The sequence below is a fragment of the Hypanus sabinus genome, chromosome 7, assembly GCF_030144855.1.
Source record: "Hypanus sabinus isolate sHypSab1 chromosome 7, sHypSab1.hap1, whole genome shotgun sequence".
NCBI classification, from domain to species: Eukaryota; Metazoa; Chordata; class Chondrichthyes; order Myliobatiformes; family Dasyatidae; genus Hypanus; species Hypanus sabinus.
This window is the reverse complement of record NC_082712.1, coordinates 3,840,906-3,854,621: the sequence shown is the minus strand read 5'-3', so window position 1 is coordinate 3,854,621 and position 13,716 is coordinate 3,840,906. Positions and strand designations below refer to the sequence as shown.

At 42.8% G+C, this 13,716-nt stretch overlaps 1 protein-coding gene across 1 annotated transcript in view; it reads left to right on the top strand.

The window, feature by feature from the left end:
* The window catches only part of LOC132396509 (otogelin-like protein), a 350,978-nt gene that overhangs the window by 213,171 nt on the left and 124,091 nt on the right, over nt 1–13,716 (top strand). Inside the window, exons 29-31 of the mRNA XM_059974091.1 lie at nt 2,080–2,236; nt 10,348–10,374; nt 11,835–11,990. Coding sequence (XP_059830074.1) covers nt 2,080–2,236; nt 10,348–10,374; nt 11,835–11,990 — 340 coding nt within the window. The remainder of the gene's footprint in view (nt 1–2,079; nt 2,237–10,347; nt 10,375–11,834; nt 11,991–13,716) is intronic.

Genomic DNA, 13,716 nt, shown 5'->3' with positions numbered 1-13,716 from the left:
GCAGGAAACGTGCACTATTCCGAATTGTGCAGGAAACGTGCACGATTCTGAATTGTGCAGGAAACGTGCGCTATTCTGAATTGTGCAGGAAACGTGCACGATTCTGAATTGTGCAGGAAACGTGCACTATTCCGAATTGTGCAGGAAACGTGCACGATTCTGAATTGTGCAGGAAACGTGCACTATTCCGAATTGTGCAGGAAACGTGCATGATTCCAAATTGTGCAGGAAACGTGCATGATTCCAAATTGTGCAGGAAACGTGCACTATTCCGAATTGTGCAGGAAACGTGCATGATTCCAAATTGTGCAGGAAACGTGCATGATTCCAGATTGTGTGGGAAACGTGCACAATTCCAGATTGTGCAGGAAATGTGCATGATTCCAAATTGTGCAGGAAACGTGCATGACTCCAGATTGCGTTGGAAACGTGCATGATTCCAGATTGTGTGGGAAATGTGCACAATTCCAGATTGTGCGGGAAATGTGCTCATGCTGAATTGTGCATGAAATGCCTACCTCTGGTAACTTGTACAACATTTCTCCAACATAATCTCACAGACTTTCCACTGCTCCAAACCTACACAGAAATCTTATACCTTATACAGACATCTATCAGGCACTTATCCCCTCCCTTACAAGTGGAGATGTAATGCAATGCAGGATGATGGGGTGGGGTATGAGACGGAGGGGAGAGGATTGTGAGTGGTGTGGTGTATAACCACTGTTCTGGAATATTGATTTCGGGCATTTTCAAATCCAGCACAGCACTTGAGGAATTTAGATTAAACTAATTAAATAAAAATTCAGAATTAAAACAAATGATTTCACCACTAGTGACCATGAAACTACTAGAGAGTCATTAGCCCCTCGGTTCATGTCTATACTGGCCACCTCCCTCTGCAATCTCAATCCTGATGCAGCATCTCAACTCAATACATCAACAATTGGGGTCCCCAGACGCTGCCTGACTCACTGAGTTCCTCCACAGATTGCTTGTTGTTCCACATTCCAATGTCCACAGTCTCTTGTGTCTTCAAGATAATCTACCACTTCCTTACAGAATGGAATTTCTTTGGCCAAAGGGTAGTGAATCTGTGGAATTCTTTGCCCCTGATGGCTGTGGAGGCCGTCATTGAGTATACTTGAAGTGGAGGTTGACAGATTCTTGATTAATCGGCAAGAGAATGGGGTTGAGAGGAATAATAAATCACCTATGATGAAATGACGGAACCGACTCGATGGGCTAAATGGCTTAACTCTGCTCCTATGTCTTATCATCAGTAGCAAAACACATAAACTGCTGGAGGAACTCAGTTAGTTTGGCTGCAATAAATTGTCGATGGGTCTCGGCTAGAAATATTGACTCAACACAGATGCTGCCTGACCTGCTGAGTTCCTCCAGCATTTCGTGTGTGTTGCTCTGGATTTCCAGCATCTGAAGAATCCCTTGTGTTTATGATCTTGCATCTTTATCTGGTTAGTTAGTTATTACTGAAATATGGCTGCAGGGTAACCGATATTACAGATTATACACTGTCACAGAAGAACAGGCATAAGGAGGCGGGAAGTGAGTGAGTGGTGCTGCTGATATGAAGGTGGTGGGTAGTGATGGGGAATTGGTTTTGGTGGATTTCACAGCTTGCTGGGGAAGGAAGACATGGGTGTATGTGGTCTAAAAACTTCCAAACGTGATCTCTCAATAGCTCAGAGCATAAATGGGAAAATATCAAGGGTACATTTGAATGGAATGCAATTAGTTTTAGAAACTTTAATTCATATTCAATGGATTTTTACATCTTCAGGAGAATTCTCGCAGGATCAGATTCCATTCTCAATGCAAATTTGACTGGACAAACCTATCTGATGAAGTATCAAAGAAGAGGAATTTGTGGAATGAGCTTTTTACTGCATTTCTCTCAAACAGGACAGCAGACAGAAAATGGAAGAAGGATGATATGATTTACTTTAATTAATTGGTGCTAGAATTGGGATATTAGTTTTGTCCTTCATTCCCTCCACATTCTAATTTTAGTTGCCATTAATTTCTTTTGGCACTGTCAACATCTTGTTTCTCTAGATTCACGTTGACCAGTATTACAAATCCTGCAAATCGGTGACTGCAAAGTGCTACAAAGGAAAGGGGGATATGTGTTACTGTGGCTCCATTGCTGCCTACAGCCAAACATGTTGCCGGGAGGGAATCATCATTGACTGGAGGAAGCCAGACAATTGCCGTAAGTAACATCACTTGCTGACTGTAGTTTCTTACAAATTGTGCAATTTTGAAAATCATCTTTCTGCTTTTCATTAAAATAAATAAGAAATAACAGCCTTATTGTGGACCACCTTGTTTTCAGTTCATGCAGTCAGTTATATTCAGAACTGAGAATTAACTTTATACATTTTGACTTCATTGGCATGAATTCCATTCCTAATGAATGACAGGAGTTATATACAGGCCCTGAATAGTAGTCAGGACGTGGGATATAAATTTCAATGGAAGACAGAAAAGGCATATAAACTGGGTAACATGATAGTCATGGGGGGATTTCAATATGCAGGAAGCTTGGGAAAATCAGGTTGGTGCTGGATCCCAGCAGGGAATCTCTAGAATGCCTACAAGATGGCTTTTTAGGACAGTGTGTGGTTGAAACCACTATGGGGAAAGGCAATTCTGGATTGGGAGATTTGGAATGAAACGGATTTGATTAAGAAGCTTCAGGTAAAGGCTCCTGTAGAGATAGTGATCATAATATAACCGAATTCACACTGCAATTTGAGAGGGAGAAAATAAAGTCAGATGTATCAGCTATACCCTAGAGTAAAGGGAATTGAAAAGAGGAGCCGGCCAAATTTGATTGAAAGGAAACACTGGCAGGGATGACGGTAGAGCAGCAATGGCTGGAATTTCTTGGGGCAATTCGGAAGGCGCAAGATTGATACATCCCAAAGTGTTCTAAAGGGAAGAGAGGGCAAATGTGGATGAGAAGGGAAGTCAAAACCAACATAAAAGCAAAAGACAAGGCATATAATAGAGCAAAAATTAGAGGGAAGTTAGAGAATTGGGAAGCTTTTAAAAACCAACAGAAGGCAACTAAAAAATGAGAGAAAAGATGAGATATGAAGTTAAGCTAGCCAATAATTTCAAAGAGGATACCAAAAGCTTTCTCAAATATGTAAAGGGTAAAAGAGAAACAAGTAGATATCAGACTGCTGGACAATGACGCTGAAAAGAGATAAGGAAATAGCAGATGAACTGAATAAGTGTTTGGGTCAGTCTTCACTATGGAAGACATTAGCAGTTTGCCAGAAGTTTGGGAGCGTCAGGAAGCAGAAGTCAGTGTCGTTGATATTAATAAGGAGGAGGCACTTTGGAAGAGGAAAACTCTGAAGGTAGTTAAGTTACCGAGATCAGATGGACTATAACCCAGGGTTCTGAAAAAGGTGGCTGAAGAGATTATGAAGGCATCAGTAATGATCTTTCAAGAATCACTAGGTTCTGGAGGACTGGAAAACTGAAAATATCACTTCACTCTTCAAGAAGGGAGGGTGGCAGAAGAAAGGAAATTATAGGCCAAATAGCCCTTCTTCAGTATTTGGGAAGCTGTTGGAGTCTATCATTATGGGTGTGGTTTCAGGGTAGTTGGAGCCACATGATAAAGTAGGACAAAGTCAGCATGGTTTCCTTAAGGGGAAATCTTGCCCGACATATCCATTGGAATTCTTGCAGGAAGTAACAAGCAGGATAGACAAGGGAGAGTTAGAGGATGTTTACTTGGTTCTTCAGAAGGACTTTGACAAGGTGCCACACAGGCTGCTTAATAAGGTAAGAACCCTTGGTGTTACATGAAAGATACAAGCATGGATAGAGCTTTGGCTGATTGGCAAGAGCAAAGAGTGGGGATAAAGGGATCGTTTTCTGTTTGGCTGCCAGCGTCCAGTGGTATTCCACAGGAGTCGACTTTGGGACCGCTTCTTTTCACATTATATGTTAATGATTTGGATGACCAGAAGACCATAAGATATAGGGGCAGAATAAGGCCATTTTGCATTTTGCCCATTGAGTCTGGTCTGCTACTTCATCATGGCGGATCCAATTTCCCTCTCAGCCCCAATCTCCTGCCTTCTCCCCGTATCCCTTCAGGCCGTGACTAGTCAAGAATCTATCAACTTCTGCCTTAAATATACATAAAGACTTGGCCTCCGCAGCTGCCTGTAGCAATGAATTCCACAGATTCACACATCTCTCTGGCTAAAGAAATTCCCCATCTTCATTCTAAAAGGACACCCCTCTATTCTGAAGCTGTGTCCTCTGGTTTCAGACTCTCCCTGAAAACATCCTCTCCTCATCCACTCTATCAAAGCCTTTCACCATTTGTTAGGTTTCAAAGAGAAGGCCCCTCATTCTTCTGTATTGCAGTGAATACAGGCCCAGAGCCATCAAAGGCTTTTCATATGACATTCAATCCTGAGATCATTTTCATGAACCTCCATTGAACCCTCTCCAGTTTTAGCATCTTCTTTCGAAGATAAGGTGCCCAAAATTGCACACAATACTCCAAGTGAGGCCCCACCCATGCTTTATAAAGTCTCAACATTGTATCCTTGCTTTTATGTTCTAGCCCTCTTGAAATGAATACTAACACCACATTTGCCTTCCTCACCACAGACTCAACCTGCAATTTAACCTTTAGGGAATTCTGCACAAGGATCCCAAGTTCCTTTGTGCCTCAGTGTCTGTATTTTCTCCCCATTTGGAAAATAGTTTACCCTTTTATCTCTTCTGCCAAAGTGTATGGCTACTAAGGAAATACACCAAGGAAATCAAAGATAGTATCAAATTAAAAGCTCGTGTGTACAAAGTTGCAAAGAGTAGTGGGAGACTGGAGGATTGGGAAAACTTTAAAAAGCAACAGAGAACAACTAAACAAGAAATAAGGAAAGGGAAGATAGAGCATGAGAGTAAATTAGCATAAAATATAAAAACAGATAGCAAAAGTTTTTATAAATATATAAAGCAGAAGAGGGTGGCTAAAGTCAACGTAGGTCCCTTTGAAGATGAGAAGGGGAAATTGATATTGGGTGATAAGGAAATGGCTGAGACATTGAACGACTGTTTTGTATCGGTCTTCACGGTGGAGGACTCGTCTAATATGCCAATAATCTAATATGTTATGGACAAAATGGGAGGTGAGGACCTCAATAAAATCGCTGTCACTAAAGAGATAGTGATGAACAAACTAGAGGGCCTGAAGGTAGATAAGTCCCCCGGTCCTGATGAGATGCATCCCAGGGTGCTGAAGGAATTGGTGGAGGTTATAGTAGACATGTTGGTAATCATTTATCAAAACTCTCTGGACTCTGGGCAGGTCCCGGCAGATTGGAAAACAGCAAATGTCAAGCCATTTTTCAAAAAGGATGTAGGCAAAACGCGGGCAACTATAGGCCAGTTAGCTTAACATCTGTAGTTGGGAAAATGCTTGAAGCTGTCATAAAGGAAGAAATAGTGAAACATTTAGAAAGGAGTGGTTCCATTAGACAGATGCAGCATGGATTCAGAAAGGGCAGGTCCTGTTTAATGAAGTTACTGGAGTTCTTTGAAGACATAAAGAGTGCAGTGGATAGAGGGGAACAGGTGGATGTTGTATAATTGGATTTCCAGAAGGCGTTCGATAAGGTGCCACACAAGAGACTTATAAATAAGATACGGATGCATGGAGTCAGAGGAAGTGTATTGGCAGGATAGTAGATTGGTTAACCGATAGAAGGCAGAGAGTTGGTATAAACGGGTGTTTCTCCAGTTGGCAGTCAGTGGTGAGTGGGATGCCGCAGCTGTTTACCATTTACATTGATGATTTGGAAGAGGGGACTGAGTGTAGTGTAGCAAAATTTGTTGATGACACTAAACTGAGTGGAAAGGCAAATTGTACAGAGGATGTGGAGAGTCTGCAGAGGGATATAAATAGGTTAAGTAAGTGGGCCAAGGTCTGGCAGATGGAATACAACGTTGGTAAATGCAAGATCATCCAGTTTGGAAGGAATAATAGAAGAGCAGATTATTATTTAAATGGTGAAAGATTGCAGCATGCTGTTGTGCAGAGGGACTTGGGAGTGTTTGTTCATGAATCGCAAAAGATTGACTTGCAGGTACAACAGGTTATTAAGAAGGCAAACAGAATGTTGGCCTTCATTGCGAGAGGGATTGAATTCAAGAGCAGGGAGGTCATGCTGCAACTATACAGGGGACTGGTGAGGCCGCACCTGGAGTACTGTGTGCAGTTCTGGTCTCCATACTGGAGGAAGGCTATACTGATTTTGGAGGCAGTGCAGAGGAGGTTCACCAGGTTGATTCCAGGGATGAAGGGGTTAACCTATGAGGAGAGATTGAGTCACCTGGGACTGTACTCTCTGGAGTTCAGAAGAATGAGAGGGGATCTTATAGAAACATACAAAATTTTGAAAGGGATAGATAAGATGGAAGTAGGAAAGTTGTTTCCATTGGTGGGTGAGACTAGAACTAGGGGACATTCCCTCAAGATTCAGGGGAGAAGATTTAGGACGGAGATGAGGAGAAACTGTTTTTCCCAGAGAGTGGTGAATCTGTGGAATTTTCTGCCCAGGGAAGCTGTTAAGGCTTCTTCACTAAATATATTTAAGAAACAGTTAGACAGGTTTTTACATAGTAAGGGAATTAAGGGTTATGGGGAAAAGGTAGGTAGATGGAGCTGAGTTTATGGACAGATCAACCATGATCTTATTGAATGGTTGGGCAGGATTGACGGGCCAGATGGCCGACTCCTGCTCCTATTTCTTAAATTTTTATTTTCTTATGACAGGTGGTGTTGAGGAAGCAGGGAGTTTGCAGAAGAACTTGGACAGTTGGGGAGAATGGGCAAAGAAGTGGCAGATGAATATAGTGTAGGGAAGTGTCTGGTCATGCACTTTGGTAGAAGAAATAATGACATAGACTATTTTCTAAATGGGGAGAAAATTCAATAATCAGAGATGCAAAGGGGCTTGGGATTCCTTGTGTTGAACTCCCTAAAGTTTAACTTGCATTTTGAGTCAGTGGCAGGGAAAGCAAATTGAGAGAACTAGAATATAAGTACAAGATGTAATAATGAGGCTCTATAAGGAATTGATCAGACCATACTTGGAGAACTATGAACAAGTTTTGCACTCTTATTTAAGAAAATATGTACTCGCCTTGGAGGGAGCCCAAAGGAGGTTCAGGAGAATTATCAGGAACAGAAGGCTTGATATATGAGGAGTGGTTGATGGCTCTGGGTCTGTACGCACCGAAGTTCAGCGGGGGGGTGGGATCTCACTGAGTCCCATTGAATATTGAAATGTCTAGACGGAGTGGATGTGGAGAGGATGTTTCCTATTGTCAGTGAGTCTAGGACCAAAGATCACAGTATCAGAGTAAAAGGATGTTCAGTTTGAACAAATATAAGAAAATTCTTTATATCAGAGTGTGGTGAATCTGTGGAGTTCATTGCCACAGACAGTTGTGGAGACCAAGTCATTGAGTATATTTAAAATGGAGGTTGATAGTTTTTTCAAAGCGTCAAAGGTTACAGAAAGAAAACAGGAGAATGGGGTTGGGAGCAATAATAAATCAACCATGATGGGATGGTGGAGAAGACTCGATGGGCCAAATAGCCCAATTCTGCTCCTATGTCTTATGGTCTTATCTGCATTCTTGCCTTAGTAATGGTCAAATACTTGCCTTTTTCCACATCTTCTGGAAATATCTCAAAGCAAAAGAACTTTAAAAATATCAGATACCAACTTGTTAATTTCTTGTCATTATTTCTGTAAACCCCTTGCATTTCCCAGATAATTTTGTGAGTATGACGTGCTCATCACTCTGCAATGTTGCTATCACATCTGCACGTGTGAATTCAGACCAGGAGTAGCACTCAACTGCTCGATCACCCAGGCTGATCAGATTGCTATCTCAATGCCCTTGATGGCTTTAAAATCAATAATTCTACTTCCAGCATTTTTTAAGGAACAAAGGTCTAAAGTTTCATTGTCCTCTGAGAGAAAAAAAATCACCTCATCTTTTGCTTAAATAGTAAAAACCAACACCATCACACTGAGCACGGGGGCCCCCCAGGGCTGTGTGCTCAGTCCACTGCTGTTCACTCTGCTGACCCACGACTGTGCTGCAACACACAGCTCGAACCACATCATCAAGTTCGCCAATGACATGACTGTGATGGGTCTCATCAGCAAGAACGACAAGTCAGCTTACAGAGAGGAGGTGCAGCAGCTAACAGACTGGTGCAGAGCCAACAACCTGTCTCTGAATGTGAACAAAACAAAAGAGATGATTGTTGACTTCAGGAGGGCATGGAGCGACCACTCCCCACTGAACATCGACGGCTCCTCGGTAGAGATCATAAAGAGCCCCAAATTTCTTGGTGTTCACCTGGCGGAGAATCTCACCTGGTCCCTCAACACCAGCTCCATAGCAAAGAAAGCCTAGCAGTGTCTCTACTTTCTGCGAAGGCTGAGGAAAGTCCATCTCCCACCCCCTATCCTCATCACATTCTACAGGGGTTGTATTGAGAGCATCCTGAGCAGCTGCATCACTGCCTGGTACGGAAATTGCACCATCTCAGATCGCGAGACCCTGCAGCAGATAGTGAGGTCAGCTGAGAAGATCATTAGGGTCTCTCTTCCCACCATTACAGACATTTACACTACACGCTGCATCCGCAAAGGAAACAGCATTATGGAGGACCCCATGCACCCCTCACACAAACTCTTCTCCCTCCTGCCGTCTGGGAAAAGGCTCCGAAGCATTCGGTCTCTCAGGACCAGACTGTGTAACAGTTTCTTCCCCCAAGCTATCAGACTCCTCAATACCCGAAGCCTGGACTGACACCTTACTGCCCTATTGTCCTGTTTATTATTTATTGTAAATGCCTGCTCTGTTTTTGTGCACTTTACGCAATCCTGTGTAGGTCTGTAGTCTAGTGTAGCTTTCTCTGTGTTGTTGTTTTTTACGTAGTTCAGTCTAGTTTTACTGTGTCACGTAACACCATGGCCCTGAAAAACATTGTCTAATTTTTACTATGTTCTATACATAGCAGTTATGGTCGAAATGACAATATAAGTGACTTGACTTGACTTGACAAATGACGATCCATGGTTCTAGATTTTTCCATGTCCACCTCAGCAAGGGCACTCAAAGTCTTAGATGTTTCAATTCAACTCTCGCTCTTCTCAACTCCAGCAACACAAGTCAATCCCACTGACAGGACAACTGTCTGAACTCAGGACTATAAAGCTTCTCAAGTTGCAACACACAAGGGACCTGGAGGAGCTCGACGGGTCAGACAGCATCTAGAGAGGGAAATGGACAGTCGATGTCTCAGATTGAGACTCATCACTGGGGCTATCCGCTTCCCTCTTTAGACCCTGGCTGATCTGCGGAGTTCCTCCAGGTCTCTCTCTCTTTCACTCACTTCTCCCGAAGGAAGGTCCTTGCATTTGAGTAACAGAGTCTCTCTCCCTCGATGCTGTTGGTGGATGGGGCTGGACAAGATTTAATTGACTCGGATTGTAGGTTTCGACTCTAATTTAGGTTTATGATGCATTCTCATTCTAGTTTAGCTTGTTACTACTTCTGAGCAATTTTTGAATCGGGGTGGCCACAGATGATGAAATTTGCCTTTTGATTTTATGTTTTATATTCTGTGTTTTCACTCTTTCTGTGTTGCCATTTGTGTGATATTTTCCCGTTGGGGGGAAGGAGCGGTTGTTGTTTTTCTTTGAACAGATTGGTTCCATGGTGTTCCTTTGTTTCGTGACTGTCTGGGGGGAAGAAGAATCTCAGGCTTGGCTACACCATTCACACTTTGATCATGAATGTGTTTGAACCTTTGAATGTTTCTGTGATGCTCCGCATTTCCAGTATCTGCATTCCCTTGGGTCTCCAAAGCTCCTCCCGTCTGTGATTTGTAAATGTTGTCACAAGTTCCTGAGTTGTTAATGTCCAGATCACGCAAAGGAGGCAAAAATCTGTCCAACTACTTCCTTCAGAAATAAGTTATCATAAATAACCAATAATTTATCATAGCATAAAGCAGAATGAATAAATGAATTTATCACAGATTGAATCTCAGGGTTGTATATGGTGTACATGTAATTTACTTTGAACTCTGAACAGGTCACCTTACCAAATGTGGGACATTTAGAACTAAGTTTGAGCTACCTATAAAATTAATAGCAGGATTTCTGTAGCATTTATCTCAATCAGTTTTTTTCTATGTAATACTTCTAACAAAAGTCAAATTATAATTGAGAATATCTTTGCTCTGTGTTTCAGCATCTGACTGTGAGAATTATAACCGAGGTATGTTGTGCTTTCCTTGCCTGACAATTGTGACTGATCCTGTGATCTGAGTAAGCAGCACCTTCATTCTGTCTGATGTGTTAGATAGAGAAAGCTGTTCATCATATAAGGAACAGAACAGTTATATTGCAGTGACTTTTACCATAAAACATCATTCACATATTCACTGTTCTGAGTTTAAACATTGTACAAAAGTAACCTGAGTCTCGGGGATCGGTCCTGGGTCTGTTCTTTACAATCTGTCTTAAATATTTAGATCATAATGTGGAAAACTGTACCAGTTAGTTTGAGGATGACACCAAGATTGAGGGGACCGTGCTTATCAAAGCCTGAAAAGTGATCTGGATCAGCTGAAAATTGGCAGATGGAATTCAATGCAGACAAGTGAAGGGTTTACACAGTGAATAATAGGGCACTGAGGTGTGGAGTGGAACAAAGGGACCTTGAAATACTGATCCATAATCCAGACTTCCCTGGCAGTGGCATCACAGGCAGAAGGGCTTGCGAAGAGAGCTTTTAGCCTTTATAAATCAGATTTTCGAGTACAAGAGTTGAGATTTGATGTTGAAGTTGTATAAGACATTGATGAGGCCAAATTTGGAGTATTGTGTGCAGTTCTGGTCGCCTACCTACAAGAAAGATGTCAATAAGATTGAAAGAGGGCAGAAAAGCCTTCTGAGAATGTTGCTAGGAATTCAGGACAGGGAAAGGTTGAACAGGTTAGGACTTTGTTCTCTGGAGTGCAGGAGAATGAGGAGAGACCTGTGATTATGAGTGGCTTTGATAGGGTAAATGCAAGCAGGCTTTTCCCCTTCAGGTTAGGTGAGACTAGAACTAGAGGCAAAGGGCGAAATATTTAAGGGGAATCTGAAAGGGAACGGTGAGTGTGGAATGAGCTGCCAGCACAACTGAGAGATGGGGTTTTAATGGTAACACTCAAGAGGAGATTTGATAGGTATATGGATGGCTATGGTCTGGGTGCAGGTAGATGGAACTAGACAGAAAACCTGGCTGATAAGGACTAGGTGGGCTGAATAATCTCTGATTCTGTGCTATAGACTCTGTGAAAAGGTGTTTCTATTTTTCATTGCACTGAAGTGGAGTGAACCATCAGCCCCAGCACTTACTTCACAGATTAACTCAAAGTGGTAGTTTCAGGACCGGAGGCTGGAGACAGAAAATCCTAGAATGATGGATGCTGATATCATAGAATCTATAAACTTTACAGCAAGTCAGGGGTCACTCAGCTCATTATGTCCAGTCTTGCCAAAGGTAGAGTTACCTAGGGTTTAAATACAATAGGCTGTACATGTGAGATTTTAAGTTGATAACGTTATTACTTTCTCTCTCTGCTGTCCAGGAGTCTGACATTGCATGCTGCAGGGAAAGAGATTTTGAAATTAGTGAGGTTAGATTCTAAACGTTAGATGACAAATGATGTTTATCCTTTTTCCTTTCAGAACCTGGCACTGGACCATTTTCTATCGTTAATAAGAATGGTCAGGCCATTTCCGTAGAGACGTCCACAAGAGGTCTGTCGTTAGTAAAGCAGAGCAGCTCGAAAGAACTGCGGACAAGCTTTATGGTCACACCAGCTCTGTACAAAGCCATTGCCAGTAAGTGAGACGTTCTGACAGAGCCCACATTGTGCTAGCAGTTGCTTTGTTACCTTAACTGTGGCTTAGAGTCACTGAGTGATGGAACACTACAGCACAGATTCAGGCCCTTCAGCCCATCTAGTCCATGGCAAACTGTTATTCTGTCAAAGAGTCGTTTAACACTACAGCACAGATTCAGGCCCTTCAGCCCATCTAGTCCATGGCAAACTGTCAAAGAGTCATTTAACACTACAGCATGGATACAGGCCCTTTGGCCCAAAGAGTCTGTGCTGAACCATTAATGTGCCTGGTCCCACTGACCTGCACCCAGACAATCCCCCTCCACACCTACCACCCATGTACCTTCACACTATGCCTTATGGTTGTTGAGGTATTTTTTAATGCAGATGAAATCACCTGCGAGCTTGTGTTCCTTCCCCTCCACCCACCTTCTTATTCTTGCATCTTCCCGCTTCCTTTCCAGTCCTGATGAAGGGTCTCAGCGGAAACATTGATTACTCTTTCCATAGATGTTTCTGATGATGTGCTGAATTCCTCCAGCATTTTGCACGCGCTGCTCTGGATTCCCAGCGTCTGCAGTCTCTTGTATTGAATTTTTAAAAACGTTCCTTTCCTTCTGAGTGATCCGCTGGGAAAATCTCTGTCCTTTCTCGGGAAGAGTGGGGGTGAGGATTAGTAGTGGGTAAGGGGACATTTCCCCAGAGGAGGTGGTGGCCCAGAAACATCTCCAATGTTGCTATGTAAAGCAGCTGCCTTGCATATCATCATTGGAGATGCACGCAGGGTCCACCTTGTCCAATAGTTGAACAGCGCAGGGTTGGGCCCATCAGTGGACTGTGACTGGTAATGGCTAATATGGGGGGGGGGACATAATCGTAAGGTGAATAGAGTAACATATCGGGGGGATTGCCAGAGGTTTGTTTAAACATGGATAGAACATGAAAGAACACATGGACTATGTAGGAGGGTGGGGTTAGATTGATCTTAAAGTAGACCATACTGGCTGTGTGGTGAAAAAGGCATAAGAGCACCTCTTTCACCTCACGTGGTTGAAGAAGTTTGGTTTGGGCCCCCAGATCCTAAGAATTTTCTACAGGGGCTCAATTGAGAGCATCCTGACTGGCTGCATCACTGCCTGGTACGGGAACTGTACCTCCCTCAATCACAGGACTCTGCAGAGAGTGGTGCGGACAGCCCAGCACATCTGTAGATGTGAACTTCCCATAGTTCAGGACATTTACGAAGAGAGGTGTGTAAAAAGGGCCCGTAGGATCATTGGGGACCCGAGTCACCCCAACCACAATCTGTTCCAGCTGCTACCATCTGAGAAACGGTACAGCAGCATAAAAGCCAGAACCAACAGGCTCTGGGACAGCTTCTCCCACCAGGCCATCAGACTGATGAACTTATGCTGACACAACTGTATTTCTATGTCATATTGACTCTCCTGTTGTACATAATATTCATTATAAATTACTATAATAGCACATTGCACATTTACACAGAGATGTAATGTAAACATTACTCCTCATGGATATGAAGGATGTAAGCAATAAATTCAATTCAATAAGACCATTGCAATAGGAGCAGAATTTCCCTCTCAACTCCATTCTTCTGCCTTTACTCTGTTCCCTTTCCCACGCTGACTAATCAAGAATCCATCACCCTCCACATTAAATACACCCACTGGGTTGGCCTCTACAGCCACCTGTGGCAATGAATT